This window comes from Sphaerodactylus townsendi, linkage group LG02 (genome assembly GCF_021028975.2).
Source record: "Sphaerodactylus townsendi isolate TG3544 linkage group LG02, MPM_Stown_v2.3, whole genome shotgun sequence".
Lineage (NCBI taxonomy): Eukaryota > Metazoa > Chordata > Lepidosauria > Squamata > Sphaerodactylidae > Sphaerodactylus > Sphaerodactylus townsendi.
The window spans coordinates 138,628,159-138,649,295 of record NC_059426.1 but is presented as its reverse complement, the minus strand read 5'-3'; the positions used below and the strand labels follow the sequence as shown (position 1 = coordinate 138,649,295).

At 39.5% G+C, this 21,137-nt stretch overlaps 1 protein-coding gene across 14 annotated transcripts in view; it reads left to right on the top strand.

Moving 5' to 3' along the window:
• RALGAPA1 (Ral GTPase activating protein catalytic subunit alpha 1) overlaps positions 1-21,137 on the top strand; it is a 149,595-nt gene that overhangs the window by 86,867 nt on the left and 41,591 nt on the right. For 7 of the 14 annotated variants that reach the window (XM_048484823.1, XM_048484822.1, XM_048484817.1 and 4 more), the window contains 8 exons: positions 689-799; positions 5,267-5,335; positions 6,627-6,761; positions 7,528-7,711; positions 13,125-13,986; positions 15,793-15,864; positions 16,821-16,944; positions 19,087-19,242. In XM_048484823.1, the coding sequence (XP_048340780.1) occupies positions 689-799; positions 5,267-5,335; positions 6,627-6,761; positions 7,528-7,711; positions 13,125-13,986; positions 15,793-15,864; positions 16,821-16,944; positions 19,087-19,242 (1,713 nt within the window). Of the gene's footprint in view, positions 1-688; positions 800-5,266; positions 5,336-6,626; positions 6,762-7,527; positions 7,712-13,124; positions 13,987-15,792; positions 15,865-16,805; positions 16,945-19,086; positions 19,243-21,137 lie in introns of all 14 variants that reach the window. The other 7 variants (XM_048484809.1, XM_048484812.1, XM_048484813.1 and 4 more) reach the window with 2 other exon arrangements.

Sequence of the window (21,137 nt, the reverse complement as noted above, 5' to 3'; positions counted from 1 at the left end):
CAGTGAACCATGAAAAATAGCTGGGGCTGATACTTTCAGCTATGCTGCAAACGTATATATCAGATATTTAGTTCATGTTGTATGAACTGGCCTTTAGATCTACTAGATTGGATTTACTGACTCTCTTCCACTTAGGAAGAGATCTTCTTCTAATTCACCGCTATGTGTTTTCTATATTTAGATTTATGCATGTAATATGAGTTCTTTAATATTTTAAGTTTGGTTTTAGACCGATAGGTTAATTATTTTGCTTTTCAGTATTTGCTCTGATTTAAGGGCATCTGTGCCTCAAATCTAATCACATGTCATACAATTTGGTGTTTTGGGGGAACTGCTAATAGTAGTTAATTGAATGCAAATAAGTCATGTTCATCCAGACAAATATATTTGTCTTTTGCTACCAAACAGTTGTCATAAATTGCTTGCCCTTTCTCTTTGTTGGCCTCCTCTGATAACAGACTCTATTCTTCTGTGCTTGGATGTTTCTCTGTGTAATTCTTAGGCCTAAATGAAGCAATCAATTTCAAAGCTGTCCAAATTAGAGCACTAATCTTGTACTTTAAACACTGAGTGTTTAATTTCTGTCTGAAGATGTAAAACAGATGAGTTGTTTGTTTGCTGCATGAAGTGTGTCATAAAATTGTAATTGTTGTATTACTTTTAATATTATTTCTGTTTTCTTTTTCAGTTTCCAAATAAAACAGTTGCACATGTTGCTTGCAATATGCTTAACATGCTGATTCATTATGTACACAGGCTACAAAAGTACCAAGCTGATTCACCATTAAAAATTATTCAGGTGAGTATAAAGATAAAGGCATGTTTTGATTTAAGTTTTATTAATTCCTCATTATAATATTAAGAAAAAGATTTTTCCCCCAATTAGCAAGGTGTGTTTCTTACAGATTGTGAGATATAGGGGTGGCCCAAGGCAAAATTTCTGTTCAGAAGGGATTTCTCTCAGTGCATTAGGATTTTCCCCTTCCCTTCTGCTATGGCAATCCAAAGTGCTGCCCAAAATTCCATATACTGTTCCTCAGGGACACGTGATACCCCTCCCCGCCAAAACAGCAAATGGCATGAGTTAAAGGATTGCCTTGGGAGGAAGAAAATCAGTGAAAATCCCTTCCCTCATCCAGTATGGAAATTTCCTCTGGATCTAGCTTATCTCATGATTTAAGACTAACTGACAAGTTCTTGGATTATAATTGTTCAGCTGTAAGGCACACATGGACCATACTAGCTATTGTAAATATCAGTGAGATTTGAGGGAAGGAAATGAAACTGGTATTGCCATCAATCTTGAATTGTAAAAAATAAGTTTGAGTGATCTGCTATAAACTACTGGGCACTAGGGATTCTACTGTCATAGTAGGAGTATTTTGGCTATTTCTATTGATTTTACTGTTTTTATTGTATTATTTTATTTGGTTTATATTGACGTTCACCATCCTGAGCCCTATTGGGAAGTGCGGGCTATAAATCAATAAATAAATAAATCACCTTTCAAATTCATGTATAGCTTCCCTTTCTCACTGAGACTGAAGGCATATTATAAAATATGTGAAGCAAAACTATGCAGTAGGAACAAAGTTACAGAAACTGGAGAACAGTGTAAACAAAAGCTGTATAAGGCTCTAAAATATGGACCTTTTCAATCAGTATTTCCATTTTAACCAAAACTATAAGAAAACTGAGGCTGGGGATATTTGATTATTTAGTAAGAGTTTGATTTTCACCAGATTTCAAAGCACTCTTTTATTTCTTGGGGCAGTTCTGATTTTGGTTTGTTGTTGTATTAAGGAATCTATAAGACAATTTTAAAGGTGGCTCTTCCTATTAACAATGGCCAGACCCAAACCTCCATGCATGGTGTTTGTCGCAGAAAGGAAAACTGTTCCATATCCACCCTTTGATTACTAAGGTCTTCTGCCCTGATAAAGACACTCAAACTTTGGATTCCCTGCAGAGTAGCTCCCATTTGAGGCACTGTGGCTTCCATTGAAATTACATTCTGGAACTGATATTTCCACTGATGGTATTTTCATGAAACAGCTTGAAGTTGTAGAGATAAGAGAAGTTTTTTCCTTACTCTAATGTTCTGACTCACACTGTCCTGGTGGAAAGTGCAATCAAGTCACAGTTCACTTGGGGTGTTTTCAAGGCACGAGATTATCAAAGATGGTTTACCATTGCTGTCTCTGTGCGGCAACACTGGACATGCTTGGTGATCTCCCATCCAAGTACTAACCAACTGTGCTTAGTTTCTGACATCTGGACAAATTCAGGCCAGCCTATGCTTACCAGATTTCACTGTACCTCATCTCATTCCCCGCACAAGGGTCCAAACCTTTTTTTCAAAAGTTGAAGAACTGTCTTTCCAACAGCCACAACTCCTTGGTTCAAGCTTCCCATAAAAGGAACAAAAGAACCCAAATATTATTAGGGAAGCAGATCTGATGGTGGAATGTGAAAGATCCCCAGGAGAATAATATTATATCCCAAAAGCTAATAAGAATTGATAAAGCAGAAACCATCTAAACATTGTAAAAGATATACAGAAGATATACTTCACTTCAGGCGCAGCCACACCACCCCCAAAGAGGATTGCATCACCGCACCAGGCAATTTTTAAAAAGACATACTTGAAAGTGGTATATCCAGCCCACTGGGCTGCACCACCAATTTTGCATGCGTGAAGTAACGTTGACATGTGGGAATGCTTCTGTGCCCAAAGAGCTTAGGAAGCTGACTAAAGCCACTTCCACCCCTGGGGACACCCCTGAAATGCCCCCATCCATGCCATCCATGGCCTCTAGTGGTGAAGGACTAGCAACATGGAGGCAAACTTCCACATTTAGCTGCTGTGGAGCCATGCACATCCCACTGCCAGCAATACCACTCCTGCGTCGTTTTCTATGCCTGTTTGGGTAAAGCAAGTGGCAATGATGCCAGGCAGGGGTCATGCCACTTCCAATGTGACTTCACCTTCCCCCTGCTTTGGACTGCACAGATACAGTATATAATATTAGACCAAAAGCTTGTTTTCTTTTACTGTCTGGCTGGGAGGTAGACTAGACAGGGTCCCTAAAAACTTAAACGAACTTCATACAGTCTCTGGTCGGGGCTCATTCAAGTTGGATCCAACTGGGTGTTCCAAAAGAAAAAACACCAACAAGCAACGGGAACTTAAATTCTACATAGCCATCACTCATCTTAAGTGCACACTTCAGAACTGAATATCTGCAGACAACATTTCCTGTAAACTGCATGTATGCGCACCCACTGTGCTGGTGCTGCTTACATAATAGACCGCCCAGGTGGGGGAGCTTTCCCAGGCGGCTCAGTTCCACACAGTGTTTTGGAATTTCTGTGCATCACTGAGGAAGGATTAGAGGGTAAATCATCTGCAGGTAACAGAATCCATTTTTATGTCTAAAAAACAGAGTGGCGTAAAAAGTATAAAAGTAGCCAGTTAGGATAGTCACAAAAATATTTTTAGCTATTGACAGTGGATTGAAAAATTAGCTCAGCACAAAGCTGATTCAAATCAGAGTGCTGAGACTTCATACAAATGTAAGACTGACGTCAGCTGTACCCATGGGGAGCTTTCTAAAGCAAAGGCGGTCTACGTGGCGGATGAAGTTGCAATTCTGCTTAATCCTTTTTGTTGAAAACGGTAAAGAACCCACATTTCCAGCAGAAAACTGTTCATACAACCACACAGTCCTCAAGATACAGGTTGCTGGCAGAGAAGAGGTATTGGACTGTAGACAAGTTTGATAACCAGACTTTAACAATTTCACTGATAAAGTCTGTTTCTGTGACAGACCATGGTCCTTTTTGACATACAACAACTCACTCACTGGACTCTTTCCTGACTGTTTTACAGAATTTATATTCAGGTGCTGCTCTGAAATTGCAATGCATCAGTTTGATGTTCCTGTACCAAGCACTGCAATTCTGTTTAGTCTTTGAGACTACTGGCATTAGCATCCTTCCACCGTTTTTTTAAAGACTGGCTTCTTTAAATGGCTGTTTTGTATTATTTATTTTGTTTTATTTATTTATTTTTCATATTTTTATCCTGCCCTATCCTAGAGGGCTCAGGGCAGATTACAATAGCTAAAACCATTAAAACCATTTTGTATTTCACTGCTTTAACTCCTAATAATGTAAATCTCATTTTGAGGAAATTAGAATAGATTCTAAGTAATATGGCCAAGTTCTCTGCTCCAACAAACAATGTAATATTTTCACAATGATTCCGCATAAGAGTATAACTGAAATAGGGCACATGATGGTTTGTAGTAATTTAACTACTGTTGAGGGGCAGTTGTATCTACTATGTTGCAACTGTGTTATAAGCAGATCATTGGTGCATAGTACACAAAAACTCCACAATGACTGAAATTCTGGTCTGCATAGTAACCTTACACAAGGATGTTGTTAGTTGTGGTAGCTCTAATATTTTCAGGGGAACCAAGCAGACTTTTTTGCTACAGGCAGCGGAGGCAATTAAAATAAGATCTGAAATAAGTTCAGTTTTGATAGACGATCAACTGAAATCAAGAGGACTATTCTGAGTTAATGTATAAAAAGGGACGGTTAATTAGGATCAACAGTTATTTAAAAACTATGATCCTAAGTTGTTACCAGCTTCAGAATTGCATCAAAAGACTTCTGGGGGTTTACTGTTGTTAAAATGACTTCATAGGTAATGCTAGATCATTCAGCAGATAGAATATTAGCATTGGTGTTGTCATAGATTGCCCCAGTTGACAGTATTTTTGCTGTCCTCATCAAATCAGAAGTAATGATTTGTAAGAGCGCACAGTTTCTGTCAGACAGCTTACAAATTTATGTATGCTGTATTGGTTAAAAGTCAGGTAAACTAATATTCATTCAACTAATTAAGAAGAAGAGTTTGGATTTATACCCCACCTTTCTTTCCTGTAAGGAGTCTCAAGGCAGCTTACAAAGTCTTTCCCTTCCTCTCCCCACAACTGACACCTTGTGAGGTAGGTGGAGCTGAGAGAGTTCTGAGAGAACTGTGACTAGCCCAAGGTTACCCAGTGGGTTTCATGTGTAGGAACAGGGAAACAAATCCAGTTCACCAAATAAGAGTCTGCCGCTCATATAGTGGGGAGCCAAACCTGGTTCTCCACCATTCTTAACTACTACACCATGCTTTCTCTTTAAAAATTTTAATTTTTTTAAACTTCAAAAACTAATTGAAGTTTTTAAAAAAAAATGTTTTCCACAGATCCTGGTAGCAACCATCACTCATCTTTTGCCTAGTACCGAAGCTTCGTCTTATGAACAGGACAAAAGGGTAACATGCTATTCTGATTTATATAATTGTAATATAAATTTAGGGAGAGTCTGAGTAATGGTGTTACAAAAGTCTTTATTTAAATTTATCTCATGTATTAATAGTGCAGATTACACTTCTGCATAATGCTCATTCCAGTGCTACAAAAAAGTTTTTGTTTCTTGACATCCTGTGGCAATTTGTGAGTTCTACCTAAGGAGGATATTTTAATCACAGCTAGTCACTGGCATTTTCAAGCTGTGAATGATGCCTTGTAGGTTTTTATGCATTTTTATCTTCGTTATGAGTAGTAACTGCCATTGCGGTTGAGCTACTAAGGCAAGCTGGCTGTTGTGTAACATTTGTGAACAGAATATGGTTGCCTACCCTCTGGCAACCAGTGCAGGTAGGGTGGAGACCAAGCTTAGTGGTGTATAGTGAGAATATATTTTATTAGTTAAAATTCCCTATGCATTTCATCAACAGACTTCTTCAGGGCAATCTGAAGAAGTTAGTTTAGAAGGATCATGTCCTGTATATTTGGGATTCATATTTATACTACCAGAAGCATTGGGCAGCTACTGAGGCAAAAGAAAGCATGGAAGCAGGGCATCTGAAGATAGTCCTCCTGCTCTCACCATCTGATGCTAGAGGGGTAGCAGCTCAAGAAAGGCCCTTCTCAGTCGTAAAGAAAGGCCGAGAATGGTGGAATTTCCTTCCCAAGAAGATTAGCCTATTTCCATCAATAATTGTCCTAAAACTTTTCTGCTTCATTTGGTGTACCGTTAGTGACCCTCCTTGTTTGTTTTTAATTATCAGTTTTACATCTACCGAAAATAAGCCCTACCCCAAAAATAAGCCCTAACATGATTTTTCAGGATTTTTGGAGGATGCTTAAAATATAAACCCTTCTCCAAAAACAAGCCCTACTGGTTGTTACAGATCACAATCACGGACAATGCCCTGTGCTTCCTGCCAATGAGGATGCAGCTTGTGTCACACATGACGGGGAAGCAACAGGTTGCTGAGAGCCTGCCTTAATGAAATGTGATGGTACTGTATTTACCTGAATATAAGCCCTAATGCATCTTTTGGTGCAAAAATTGGTGCAAAAATATAAGACCCTGTCTTATTTTCGGGGAAACACAGTATGTACTTCTTTACAAGTTGATTTTTATTCACTTTTTATTGTTCCCCACTTGGAGGGCTCAGATTGCGTGGAAAGGCAGTATGCAAATGTTTTAAATAAATCAATGCAGAGTGAAGTAAAACAGTCTGTCCTTTCCTATAATTATAAATTCTTGCATTTCAGCTGGTGGTAGCTTTACTTCTCTGTTTGTTGGACTGGATAATGGCCTTGCCTTTAAAGACACTTTTTCAACCTGTTTGCACTGCAGGATCTGAAAATGATAAAACAGAAAAATCAGTTCTCAATTGTATATATAAGGTATTTACTTTTTTACATATTTTTCTCTCTTTATTTTTAAAATCAGAGTTGATGTTACAGAGAATGAATGAAAAATACTTCACTTCAGGCTTTTTCCATTTGGAAGTTTACTTTTTATGTAAGCTGTTTTGTTCTCACTGTTTTGCTAAATTATTTTTCCTCACAGTTTCGATGGTTTATATGAGCTTTGATAACTATTTAACTGTACTTTGGAGCCATCGTTGATGACTACCAGTAAACTAGGTTACCTAAAGCATTCAAAATGCTCTAAAATACCAACAAATAACTGGAAATTACAACCTTGTTTACATGTAATTTAACTTAGTGTAGAAATGGCTAAGGGAAATCCATTGATTTTGCTACTTAATATACATTGGCTACTGCCAAACTGGAGCCCCAAAGGAAAAGAACATACAAGTGAGGCATTAAGTATAAAATTCAAAATAATTGGAGGATCTGTTGTTTTAGGACTTATCAGTTATTTAACTGCAGGCCACTGTTGTGCTAAAACTAACTTAACCAACAGCTGATTTGCAGCTTCTGCATGGAAAATAGTTTCTATATGTAAATACTTTGAGAGGACTTGAGAATAAAATATTATTGGGTGTATACATTTAGCATGTGTTACATTCATGTTATGGTTCCATCTTCAGTTTCCCCACGTGTTAACACATGTTCATAGAACTTAGCCAATTTTGTGTTTGGGCCGTGAAAGTGATTCCGGCCGTGAAAGCCTTCGACAATACAATTTTGTGTTTGTTTGTAGGTTCTCCATGGATGTGTCTATGGATCTCAGTGCTTTAGCAACCCAAAATATTTTCCTATGAACCTTTCCGATTTGGCATCTTCGGATTATGATCCTTTTATACATTTGGAAAGTTTGAAGGAACCAGAGCCATTACATTCACCTGATTCAGAACGGTCTTCAAAACTCCAGCCAGTTACGGAAGGTCAGTTGGCCTTGATGAACTCCTCCTTAAGACCGAGTAATGTAACGTTTTCTGATACTAAATTGTTTGTCTGAAGTGTGGATTTTAAATTGCATCTAATACCATTAGAGGCTACAGATAGTGTTAATCAATGTGGAATAGTTCAATGTAATTTTGAGCAATTATAACTCGATTTACTAAACCAAGTATCTCCTCAACAACATAAAAATCAATTTAATATGGATCCTTCTGCCCTTCTGTGCATCTTAATATAGATCTGCCCTCTTGCGCCTGAGTAAACCGCTATCACAGTACATAGTTTTTGTTTTTACCTTATCCCTTCCACACTGAAATGAAATCATTATGGTTATCCAAGCAACTAGGAATCACTTGAATCATGACTTTTAATATATATATATATATATATATTTAAACTTTAAAAAATATTTTTGAACAATTTAAAACTCTATAGAATTTACAAGAGGGTTTACTGAAGTCATTTAACATTTCTTCATGTTTATTTCTCACCGAAATTTACCTGAATCTTAAAAGACAACATTTCTTAACGAACTCTCCACAATGGGAATATTTTTTCTTGTCAAAACAAACACGGTGAAATAAAGGTTGCAAGATGTTCTAAGCTGCGTTTCTCTTTTAGCAAATATCAGATGGCCCTGGTGGAAAGACATTTGGAAAAGATGGGCTTTAATACTGATACCAAATATTCTGTGTAGTGTCATTCTCCTCCTGTATTAAGCTGTTCCCTTAGGCTTCCTTAAAGGTATTAAGGACTAGATAAGTGCAGAACCCTTTTGTAGCAGCTGTGTGCTAACAGCAGGTGATTTTGTGGTCTGTAGTGACTTCGTGCTGTTTTTTTTTATGTGGAGAAAATGGCTAATCATTGTGCCCTTGTCTAAGGCATGCTTCATCATCTTCAAGTACTTTTTTGGCCAAAGAATTCTGAACACAGAGCTGTCCCCTAATAAGCTCAGTATTGGATTGAACAAATCTGATTTGAGAACTATTGGCAGGAGGAGCAGTAATTATTAAATTTACTGAAGAATGAAACAAGGTACTGTAGTTGGCTTTTTGTCAAATGGCTGTGGTCTTATTAGCAAAGAGTAATCATCCGCAGGGTCAGAATGAAAGAAGCATCGGAGGATTCGTTCTGCCCTAATTACAGTTTCACCTATACATCTTATGCAAAGCTAATATTTAAAGTATTTGCCAAAATTAACTACCCCTACATGTTCCATTGCAAGTGTAGAGAATTGCAGCAGCTTTTTGTGCCTTGGTGCTTTTGTATGCTATAATGATGTGTAATTATGGGTTTGCAGCAAATGCTGTGTGATTTGTTTAATCTAACAGTTTGAAAAGACATCCTTGAATAGGTGGGGATTTTCCCCCTTTTTAAATGAATGTCTGTTGCACAAAACCTAAGCATTGTCATTCTCATTTTGCATTTCCCCACAGGACTAGTTTTCATGGTTTCTTGCAAAAATCCTAAAAGATGTTTTATTAGTGCTATATGCTGTTTTGGCTTAGATGAGTTAAGGACCTAATATCCCCTTTTGCTTTAAATTATATTCAAGAGACATTCCTATAAATCTTAAATAGACTTGGTGAGACATTAATGAATAGTCTTAGATTAATTATAGTGTTTACAACTCTGCTAGCTTTGTAGTTGTTGTATTATTAGGAAGAGAACAATGCTGTTACTGCCAGCATTGCAGATAGTTATTAAGGGAAAGAAGATGTTGCTGAGGTGGTTGGGGTGAGAACATTGGAATACTCATAATGGGACTCCGGCGCCTCAGCCTTCCACCCATCTCCCATCTACATGTCCTTCTTGCCCCTTGTTTTTTTAAGTCACTTGATGTCCAGCTGTTTTAGACCAAGAGAAGTATGGTTTGTGTAACCCAGTAATAGCCATCTTCTGCTTGACCCTTGGAACTCTGGCAAGAATAGCTGGACACAAAGACCAGTTCAGCACCCCAGTACTCAAAGCAGGCATTTCATTGGTCATATGGATGGATGGATTCCAAGTTTGTGTAAATGGACTAGTTTTGCCAGAACTTAATAAGAAAAAGTTTCTTGAAAGAGATGATTTCTTAGCCTCTTGCAAGAAGCTGGCTTTATGCCTCTACAAAAAGAAGCATTAAGTTAAGGCATCGAGAGAAACTAGTTCAAGGTGTTTCCATTGAATTGACTAGCTCATAGGATACATAAACTGGAATGCCAGATGATGTCATTTTCTTTTTGGTTTTGTCATCTTGGGTTCTATCGCTTCATCTCTCTGAGTCTGGTGTCCTTCCTGCATCTTTTCCCCCCTTGTCCTACACCTGTGTTTCCTACTGATATTAATTCTGTGAGCCTGTACTGTACTGTGGACAGCACTGTGAGTTTTTGAAGCTATAGAGACCAGGATGGTAGAACAAAAATTAATTCTGCTTTGAGGTTTCAGACGACTTGTCTTTCTGCAGAATGGCAGCTTGATCTAGTGACAAATAAGGGAGAGTTTTGGTAGGTCTGCTCAGTTTGAAGCTTCATTTTGCTCCTTCCAGCTGAGTACTCCTTAAAACTCCTGTATACATATTCAGAACCCTTTGAAACTCAGCAACAAGGATAATATTTAATCCCCTGGCACTATCTGCCTCTTAGGCTCACAGAGTTAATATCAGTGGGAAAGAAAGATCAGCAGCAGCTGGGCTAATCTTGCCCTAGCAGTAAAGGGCAACAAATGATCAATTACTTAATTTACATATGCATTTTTATAAATTAAACTGAGGGGAGAGAGAGCAACTGATTTACATTGTCCAGATTAGATGCCAAACCATCTTGGACCACCCGTAAGCAGTGAAATTATGTTTTTTTTCCCCTTTGCCTCTATGAGGTCCTCTGTATGGGTTCTGCATCTGGGAGGAGCAGCTTGCAAACATTCTTGAGCTTGAGTAAAAAAAATTGGCATTATTATCCTCTTTCAGGAAAGAAGAGAGGTGTGACAGTTTGTGCGTGCGTTGAGTGGAGGGGCAGCACCAGGCATGCAGAAACCCCTTTGAACAGAAGGGCTTGCACATATTTTGCTTTCTGTCATTAAGTAGACAAATGGTACAATAGTGTGTGCATGTCATTCCTGGTTACTGATTAACTTGTCCTCCCCAAGGTAAATGAAAACCTAGTATTTAAGTAAAACTCTGTATGCCATTAAAGGTTAAAATGAAATGAAATGAAATGAAATGAAAAAGTAAAACTTGCAAATCATAAAGAAGCTCACACTTTAAATTAGGGATCTCCAAATGGGTCTGTACAGCCCTCCTGGGGGCAGTGAAAAAATCAAGGGAGGCTGTGAGGAGTTTTGGAGTGGTAGGAGATGCAGAGAATTGGGGGGCAGTAGGAGGGCAGTGCAAGGATTCCTGGCCCCGCTGGTGGGAAAAAGGTCTTGTCCTTATATCCTGGTGACTAGTGAGTTTTAAAAGAAAAACAGCAACATACTCCTCGCTATGTAGCCCTCAAAGGGGTGGAGCAGGTAGCCAAGGCAAAGAACCCCAATTCTGCTGCTTTGCAAGGGAAGATTTTTTTTTTGCAACAGCACTCTCCTCCCTGAGCAGCTGCGCTGATTTTTACCATCTGTGTCAGGCACGGCAGCTGGCTCCATATCTCTCCCATTCAGACCTAGCCACAGTAATCCACGCATCGGTCACCTCCAGATTGGAATTATTGTAACTCGCTCTATGCTGGCCTTCCTTTGTCCATGACCCGGAAATTAAAGCTCTTTCAACATGCAGCAGCCAGTCTCCTTTCTGGAGCACAAAGTGGAGACTGGATTACTCCAGTCCTGTACCAACTCCACTAGCTGCCGACCGAGTACCGTATCATGTTCAAAGTGTTATTGTTGACATTTAAGAGTGTGAGTGGACTTGGACCTGCATACCTATGGGACCGCCTCTCCCTGTATTGTGCCACCAGGTCCCTCCACTCGTTGGAGGGGAAGATACTGGAGATCCCTGGCCCAAAGAAGGTCCAGCTGGCTTCCACAAGGGCCAGGGCTTTTTCAGCCCTAGCCCCTACCTGGTGGAATAAGCTCCCCAATGAGATTAGGGCCTTGCGGGGCCTGAATGAGTTCCACAGGGCCTGGAAGATGGAGCTTTTCTGCCAGGCATTTCCATCTAGCCCAGGGGTAGGGAACCTGCTGCTCTCCAGATGTTCAGGAACTACAATTCCCATCAGCCCCTATCAGCATGGCCAATTGGCCATGCTGGCAGGGGCTGGTGGGAATTGTAGTCCCTGAACATCTGGAGAGCTGCAGGTTCCCTACCCCAGATCTAGCCAGCCGGCTTGACCATTATCATCATTGACCTTCCATGTGTGTAGTAGTGGGGTGTATTTCTGACTCCATCTATTTGCTGTTTTAATTCTGTTTTAATGCAGAATGATGTTTTATTGTTTTATTTTTGTAATCTTTTATTGCTGTTTGCCGCCCTGAGCCCCCTTGGCAAGGATGGGGTATAAATATAATTTAAAGGGAAAAAAGTCTTATGGAATTTTAAAATTTCTTTTATCATAGCAACGATTTAATTACTGCTTAGATTAATTTAACAAAGGTCCCTGAATAGGCTTTGCGTATAATTTTATGGGTGCAATTTGTATGAGCAACGAAAGCTTTTAATTGGTTTGAGATTGTATTTAATATGTGAATTTCCTGAGTTCTAGTGACTGCTTGTGATCTTAAACAGTGCATTGGCATAATGACCTGTTGCTCTGTTAGACTTAGTTGCGATACAAGAATTACAACTAGTTTTGTGGTGATGCTCTGTGTCAGTTTTGATACCTCATCCAGCAGTTAGTTTTCAGAATGGTAGCACTGTGCCTTGAGGTATCTTTTGTTTTAAATACAGAGTTTACTTTTCTTTGCTCTGGTTATTTATGAGAGTATGTATTATATCTACAAAAGCAGTATTTTTTCCAGAATATTATTTATTTATTCAGTGCATTTGTATCCCACCCTTTCTCCAAGGAGCTCCGAGTGATATGGTTGTTTGCCCTTTATCCATTTCATCCTTACAACGGAGTAGTTTAGGTTGAGAAAATTTTGACTGGCCCAAAGTTATCGTCAAGCTTTCATGGCAGAATAGGGATTTGAACCAGGATCCCCCAGATCCAGCACTGTAACCCAGGGGTGTCCAACTCTGGTGCTTCAGATGACATGGACTACAATTCCCATCAGCCCAATTAGCCATGCCAGCAGGCGCTGATGGGAATTGTAGTCCATAAACATCTGAAGCACCAGAGTTGGACACCCCTGCTCTCACCACTGCAAAGTGTTGTCTGTAAGACTTAAGTAAAGGTTATGCTATTTTTTCAGAACATTTCAAAAGCAAACGTGAAATGTTTGCTTTTATTTTTATAATTTAAAATATTCCCCTTTGTTTTACAGTGAAATCTCACATTCAGCAAGGATTGATCTCTGTGGCAGCTCGTACTGTTATAACGCATCTGGTGAACCATTTGGGTCATTATCCAATGTCTGGGGGTCCTGCTATGCTCACAAGTCAAGTATGTGAGAACAATGACAACCCTTACAGCGAAAGCCCTGAACTCTCTCCGGAACTTTTTGAGAATCCCAATCTCCAGTTTTTCGTGCTGAATAACACCACATTAGTTTCATGTATACAAATCCGTGCAGAAGAGGACGTGCCTGGAGGGGGATTGTCTGCTGGACTTGTATCAGCTAATTCAAACGTTAGAATTATAGTGCGTGATTTGTCTGGCAAATATTCATGGGATTCAGCCATTCTGTATGGACCTCCACCTCTCTGTAGCTTATCCGAGCCAACTTCATTTGTCCTCTCATTACCCCGTCAAGAGAAACCAGAAGATGCAACAGAACCTGCCACATATGTAGAAGAAGTATGTGTAAAGGATGGAAATGCACTCCCAGTGAAGAGATTTAGAGAAACTGTGCCAACATGGGACACAATTAGGGATGAAGAGGATGCCCTTGATGAGCTGTTGCAGTATATAGGCATCACTAGCCCTGAGTGCTTACAGAGGACAGGTGTATCACTCAATGTTCCTGCTCCTCAGCCTATCTGCGTCTCAGAGAAGCAGGAAAATGATGTGATCAATGCAATCCTTAAACAACACACAGAAGAAAGAGATTTTGTTGAAAAGCATTTCAATGACTTAAATACAAAAGCTATGGAGCAGGATGAGCCAACCCCGCAAAAACCCTATTCACCATTTTACTATTGTAGATTGCTTCTCAGTATTCTTGGAATGAATTCTTGGGATAAAAGGTAATAAGACACTATTACTTTGCAATTAAATACATGCTACTTTTTGCTTTCTATCAATTGGGACAAAGCTAGGCATTGGTTTTCAATCGCACATGGTTGCCACTTAAATAGGAGCCCTGCATCTGTTCCCTGACAGTGTCAGCTGATACAAAATATATAACACTACTGCCAAGCATATTTACATACCCGTACAACAGGAAAATCAAACATCACCCCCATATGCTGACTTCTGCCAAGCATTTTGCATTATTGGGATGGGAAGAAATGGAGATTCTGCTGCTAAGAACAGCAGCCACAACCCTCCCATGCTCTGGCCCATGTTTATTATAAAACACTTTTTAATGTCATTAAGTGTTGACAGTGCTGAATTGGGCCGGTGAGGCCTTATGATCAGTTTACATCAGAAAAATGTAGACTATTTGGTACATTCCAGAAAATGAAGGATGGCCACTTTTACCCCATCCTAGGAAGAGCAGAGGGAAGGAGACCAGGTTGATTTGTTCCATATAGCACTGATTTCCTGGCAGAGGCGTAGCTCCAAGGGAGGGCATGACGCATCAGGCACGTGCCCCTGTGAGGGGGTGGCGGGGGCATGGCAGGACGGGGGCGGAGGACGCACCAGTGCACCGGGTGCTTTTCCCCCTTACTACGCCTCTGTTTCCTGGTCAGGGAAAGACTGCCTGGCAGTCCTCCTTTTCCTTTTGTTCTTTGTCCCCATAGATGCATCCCTCTCCCCTAGCTGACCTGAATTTAGAAATACCATCATTTTGAACTGTTTCTTGTAGACAGTATTTTTTTTTATTGTAGTATATGTACAGTCTGTTATGGATTAATGTGCCACTCCGTAAAAGATGTGAGCATTAGGTAAATCAGACCCTGAATAGTATCATATCACAGAATAAGCTTATTCAGACATTATATTTTTTATGCTGCTATTTGGTCCAGTGTAATCTCTCCTATGAAACCATTTTACGATGGGAATTATGATCCCAGTTTATGATTATTTCCTTATATGTATAGTATCCAAAAAAAGAGGTTTCTTAAGATCAGTACAGGATACTTAATTAACCAACCTTTTATCAAATACATGGGTGATAATATGAAAAAAACAGATCTTTATTTTTGCAAAACGTCCGCTCTTTTACTTGTGTACAGAAACTTTGTTTTTTTCAAACCAGCTTGTCCTTCCATGTTTATACTATTTGTAGAAGTTCCTTCTCTAATATGTTTTGTGAGCAGTGCAATATGTATAATTAATTTGGAAAATAGCTATTTTAGCATATCTTAATTAGACTTTTAAAATTCTACTGCAAATTTTGGAGTATAGGTGTTGCTTTACTCTTACATTTCAGCCCATAGCTCAGAGGGGAGGGGGTTTTTTGTTTGTTTGTTCCCTCATTGCTCCTTCCCTCCCCCCCCCCCATTTTTTTGCATTTGCTCTTTTGGCTAGTGTGGAAGTACCTTTTTATCACTAAGCAGTTATTGTCTGGCCTACTAAAGAGCAGGTTTTATGTGCTCCGAAGGGAGTCCTGTTTAGCCCACCAGATTAAATGGGAAGAAGTGGAATGAAGTGGGGATTATGTTCAAGGCACTAACAAGGATGCAGAAGACCACCTGGGATAAAAAATAACTATATGTATATATTATTTTTAAAAGATCTATTCATCTTTGATATAGAAAAAGGTCTTACAAAAGGCACGAAAACTGTAGGAGATTGCATGAATGGAATTGAAAATGTGTTGTTGTGCTGTCCTATATCTGTCATTGCACAGGTGATGAAAATGTTTGTTAAATTTCCTTATTTAGGAGAAGCTTTCATCTCCTGAAAAAAAATGAAAAGCTGCTTCGGGAACTAAGAAATTTGGACTCAAGACAATGGCAAGTTATGTGTTTATAATCAAGCTTTTGAAATCAGTGTTGATCATTTTATTTTTGATGGAAGAATGTTTGTTTTGCCGCATCAGTTTACAGCAAAGGTGTTTGTGATGTGGGTGGAAATTTTGCCCATCTCAGTTGTAATTACTGGGATTTGCTCTAAATAATTGCCTTTAGAACTGGGATACCAATGCCTGTAGCTAATTTTAATTACTGGTTTTGTATGCAATAGGAACTGTAAAAACAATTATTCCTTAGCTAAAGATAAAAATCATTGTTCAAGCCATCAGAGCTTTAGGTGAGGTTTCCTGAGAGAAAACATAACTATTTCTCTGAAGGCAGAAAAATCAGAGAGGCTTCTCCTAGAAAATATGTTTCAAGTCAAAGAAGTGACCTGTTTCTTTATAGATTAGGAGCCTGCGTGTGTTAGTTTACAGATTGTCACACAAGCCATTTCTGAGAAAATTACATGCAAACATGTAATACAAATTATCAAAAAGACATAAGCTATTAGATTCTTATTTCCATTTATACTGTGTGGATTTATTTCTGCAAACTAGATTCAGAAATGAGTTTGAACAAATTCAGATAGGACTCATCTGTTCCAGCATTTTCCCCATGTGTTTTTGTTAGAAAGAGTCCTAATAATATTTGCATATAATGTATGGCTTCTTTGTTAATCTGACTTTTAACCCACAGTCATAGCAAGGCAATTATTTTGAACCAAGAGTGTAAGATACATAGATGGGCAACTGCTGATAACAGTTCTGACATGTTTCTCCAGCAAAAAGTACAGGGAGATGGGATCAAGCAATTAAAACTGTACAAACATAGAACGAGAAAGAATCTTTGAGATGTATTTACACTGCCAATATTATAGCCCCGTTTCTATTTCTTTATCTCATTCTTTAATGACTTCAAAGTACATTCTTATGTAATTGCAGTAATGTGTCTTACAGCCGAGAGACGCACAAAATTGCTGTATTTTATGTTGCTGAGGGACAAGAAGATAAACACTCCATCCTCACGAATACCGGAGGAAGTCAAGCCTATGAGGATTTTGTGGCAGGCCTTGGTTGGGAGGTATCTTTAAGACTTACTTTCTTAATTCAAGTTTGCTTTGTATTACCATAATAGTGGCAGTTACTAAAGAATTCCTTTAGGTTAAATATGATAAGTACCCTTTAGGATCAACTTGAAGCTGTCTTGAGAGCGCTGTCTTTTTGTCTTTAAAAAAGCACATAATATAGTCATGCTATAAGTCAAGGTGGCTCTAGGCAGAGGTGGGATCCAGCAGGTTCTCACGGGTTCCCGAGAGTAGGTTACTAATTATTTGTGTGTGCCGAGAGGGGGTTACTAAAAGGTGATTTTGCCACGTGATTTTTGCCTTAGTTACACCCCTCCTCTTAGCAGTAGTGCGCAGAACTTGAAGCAGTCTAGCAGTAGGTGCACTGGCGTGCGTGGCAGCCTGCGCCTGCATGCATTCATTTCCCACCCAAGGACCGGCGCAGCAGCTGCATCCTTGCCACAGCCCCACCCAGGAATGCCCCGCTCCAGGAATGCCTGGCCACGCCCCCATTGTGCCCCGCCCAGCCCCATTGGCGCTATGCCACAGTTTGAATCCCACCACCATGGGAACCTGTTACTAAAATTTTTGGATCCCACCACTGGCTCTAGGTACAGTACAGAGAGGTACAGTATAATACATACAAACAAAAATAATATGACCAGTTGGAAGCAGGAATAATAAAAAGAGCAGTAAAAGGTGAGAGAAGGAGACAGAACAGGTAAATAGGATGAACTTTACCTGGTACCTAATAGTTTTCAAAAATGGTGCCTGATAACCATCCTATGAAAGAGGGCATTACTTATGGTACCCACAGAAAAACCTGTCTGTGCTGCACGCCCAGTAGATACCCACCAAGTTCATGTGGAAAAGTTGGGCTTACTAAGTTATACTTGGAGAGGATTTCAACATGGAACAAGTACTGAGTGATCTAACAGATTCTTAGAATTGAGTAGCCATCCAGTCTGTCAGATCATCAACTGGAAGCTTAATCAGATGGATCCTAGAACAGCTGAATATCTTGGATATGGTTCTGTGGCTGTTCATAGTTGCAGATATTGGGCCTGGGACTGTTTTGAATATTGGAGGCATTTTATCACTTCTTTGCCTGAATCCTCTCTCAAAAAACTTGTTGGGTGTTGTTCTCCCACTGAGTCAGGTGGACATCTCACAAGTGGGTGATTCCCATCCCTTTCTACCGGGAGACAGGAAGAAATTTTGTTTCAACTTCCTGTTCTACCAAAGGAACTGACCCTCTTCAGTTCTTTTCCTATCTCAGATAGGGAGAGCAGTTCAAAACTATGTGTTCTTTCTTCCTGAAACCAAACTTTAATCTACTTATAGATAATTCTTCCTATTCTATGCCTATCCTTTCAGAACTAGCTCTCTTTGGGTGAGAGAACAGAGTTTCCTGCTCTTTACTAGCATGGCGGGGAACAAGACAGGAGTCAGCCTCTTGTCCGAAGCTCAGTTGGACACCGTACTGTCAGCTGCTGCAAGGAAGTGAATCTCAGCAAACTCTCAAGACTTTTTGGCATCAGACTGTGAAGTACATGCTGAAAGCCATTTGTTACTAGGGAACACATAACTTCAGTGGATTTCATGAAACTTTCCAGTAGTGTATGCATGGGGTTTTTTTGCAGTTTGGAGGCTGTGGTAGCTAAAATCAATTGCAGGGGTCCTGAAGGGCTCCAGAGAATAAAAACCTTATTAAGAGGGACCTGAAAGAACACAGATTTGGCTCCAGGAGAATGCATGAGGGAGGGAGCTCCAAAGTACAGGCATCACTACTGGAAAAGCCTTTTCTATAGTGTTTACCCACCTAGCTTCTCAATGTATGGGCACACAGAGATGGCCTCGGTAGGTGTATAATATATGCTATAAAAGGTGATCTTGCTTGCTGTGTTCTATTCAGTATATAGATAAACTAAATACTATAAGAAGACAATTTTGTTACAAGTTGTTGCTGCCTACAGTTGGTTGGTTTTTCTAGTTTGTTCAACTTAATTAGAAAAAACTCAAGCATTTTAATTTAGCAAGACTCGCTTCTTTAAAGGGTGATCTGTCACCTGAGTAAATGGTGCTTTTTCCCCCCACAGGAAGATGAGCTATTACATATTACAATTTTTAAAAGCACGATGTCGGTCTCTCTGTCTTAGGTGAATCTTACAAACCATTGTGGTTTTATGGGAGGATTGCAAAAAAATAAAAGTACCGGATTGACCACTCCCTATTTTGCTACCTCTACTGTGGAAGTCATGTTTCATGTATCAACCAGAATGCCTTCGGATTCAGATGACTCCTTGACAAAAAAGGTAAGTGCTTTGAAATAACCGTCCTTTAGGGTGGAAAAAAATTCAGGCAGCAAAAAACAAATAATTCTGTTAAACATTTGAGATTTTATTAAGCCTTTGGATGGATTATACCTTTGAGCTGATCTTGCGTTCAACTCATTGTCACGGAAAAATGTTTTCATTGCTCTGAATTTCTTAAGAAGAACAATGATGTTAGTCTGATCATGTATTATATGGAAGTGTAATGTCAAGCAGAAGCTGTGTTACGGAAATGCTAATGTTTTTGCCAAATCTGCTTATATAGACATTGTGGTGATTGCGCTGAATCTGTTTATTTGACTTCCCTCTTACGGTTTTTGCACTCTGTGTGTTCATACACATGCACATAAATGTATCTCTTCGTCCGTGTGTGAATTCCTAATATAGTTATATTGACTTCTTTATCACACTTATAGGCTCAGCAACGTATGCCTTGTCCCTAATTATTGGCAAGGGAAAAGGTGCAGGAATACTGTTCCCTTTACTTCCACAGTATCTCTTGCAGATAGTCAAGTTGGGCAATCTTCTGATGAGTCCTATCCAAGCACCCCCACTAAACCATTCAGTCCATTATTGCAGTGGGCACTGACTAGACCAGGGTTTTGGCCATGGTGGCAGGGGCTGATGGGAATTGTAGTCGATGAACATCTGGAGAGCCGCAGGGTGCAGACCCCTGTACTTGACCAAGGGCAGAGGCTTAGTCAGACCAAGCTTATAGCATGCATTTACAGCAAACCCTTGTCATTCAGGAGAGTGATTATTTGCCATTTCATTGATCTGTGGTTGGATCATGAGAGGTGGTCTTCAGTATGTTTTTATACAGGGCCATCCTTGTAGTCATTACATTGTTAAATTTTGCAGGAAATTTGGTTTTCAGCTGCCAGTAAGCAGCAGATCCCTGCTTCCCACTATTTGCGGATTTCACCATTCATGGAGATCCCAAAAACAGATTCCCTGAGCAAAGGATGAAGTTTGTAGTGCACTTTGAATTCCATAGCAATGCAGAGTCTCTATTGTGGATGCAGTTCAGCAGGTTAACCATATTTATTGGTATAGGTAAACACTCTGCCTATTAGTAAGCGCAATGTACATGCAACCCCAGACATTCCTCCTTCCAAACTGTCCATATCATCCATCAGTACTGGAACAATGACTTCCTACAGAGTACCCAGTGCGCTCACACTTCACACAGTGTTCACTTAATTTTTTTTTACTTTCCAAACATCTAAAATGTAACATGAAACATTTCAATGTGTTAGTTTTGATAACTGCACATTTGGAGCCAATCTGTCATCAGGAATAGCTTTCTTACAGCCACTTTAAGAATAAACTGTGTGCACCATTGATATTTTTTTCTTTTTAAAATTTAATAAATTCCACATTAGTGATAATAAGTTGAGGCCTGGAACATTTGCCCTATTACGAATGAACAATTGGCTATCATTAGATGGTCCCCCCTCTATTCTGTACATATATCTTCAGATGTGCTAATCCATTGAGCAGACGTTAATGAGCGCTGGTTGAAGTGTAATATTGGAGGATGTGAGGCCATTTGACCTCAGCATGGAGTTTAATACTTGTGATTAAATTAGATCGCCGACAGTTAGTGCAGAGAAATAGCTATGCCTCTGGCAAGCTTCAATTATTGATGACTTTTTGGTCTGTGTTCAACCTGTAGATGATTCTCTGTATTATTATTTAAGACTTTGGCAGCAATCCTCAGAACACTGTCCTGGGAATAAGTCCCATTGGAATAAGTGGGACTTATGTCTGAGGAGACCAGTTTAGAATCGATCCATTTTTGCTTGAAATTTCTTACCAGCAACCTGAAAACTCTGTAAAACTCCTGAATGTTTCAAGCTGTCCAAGCTAGGCAT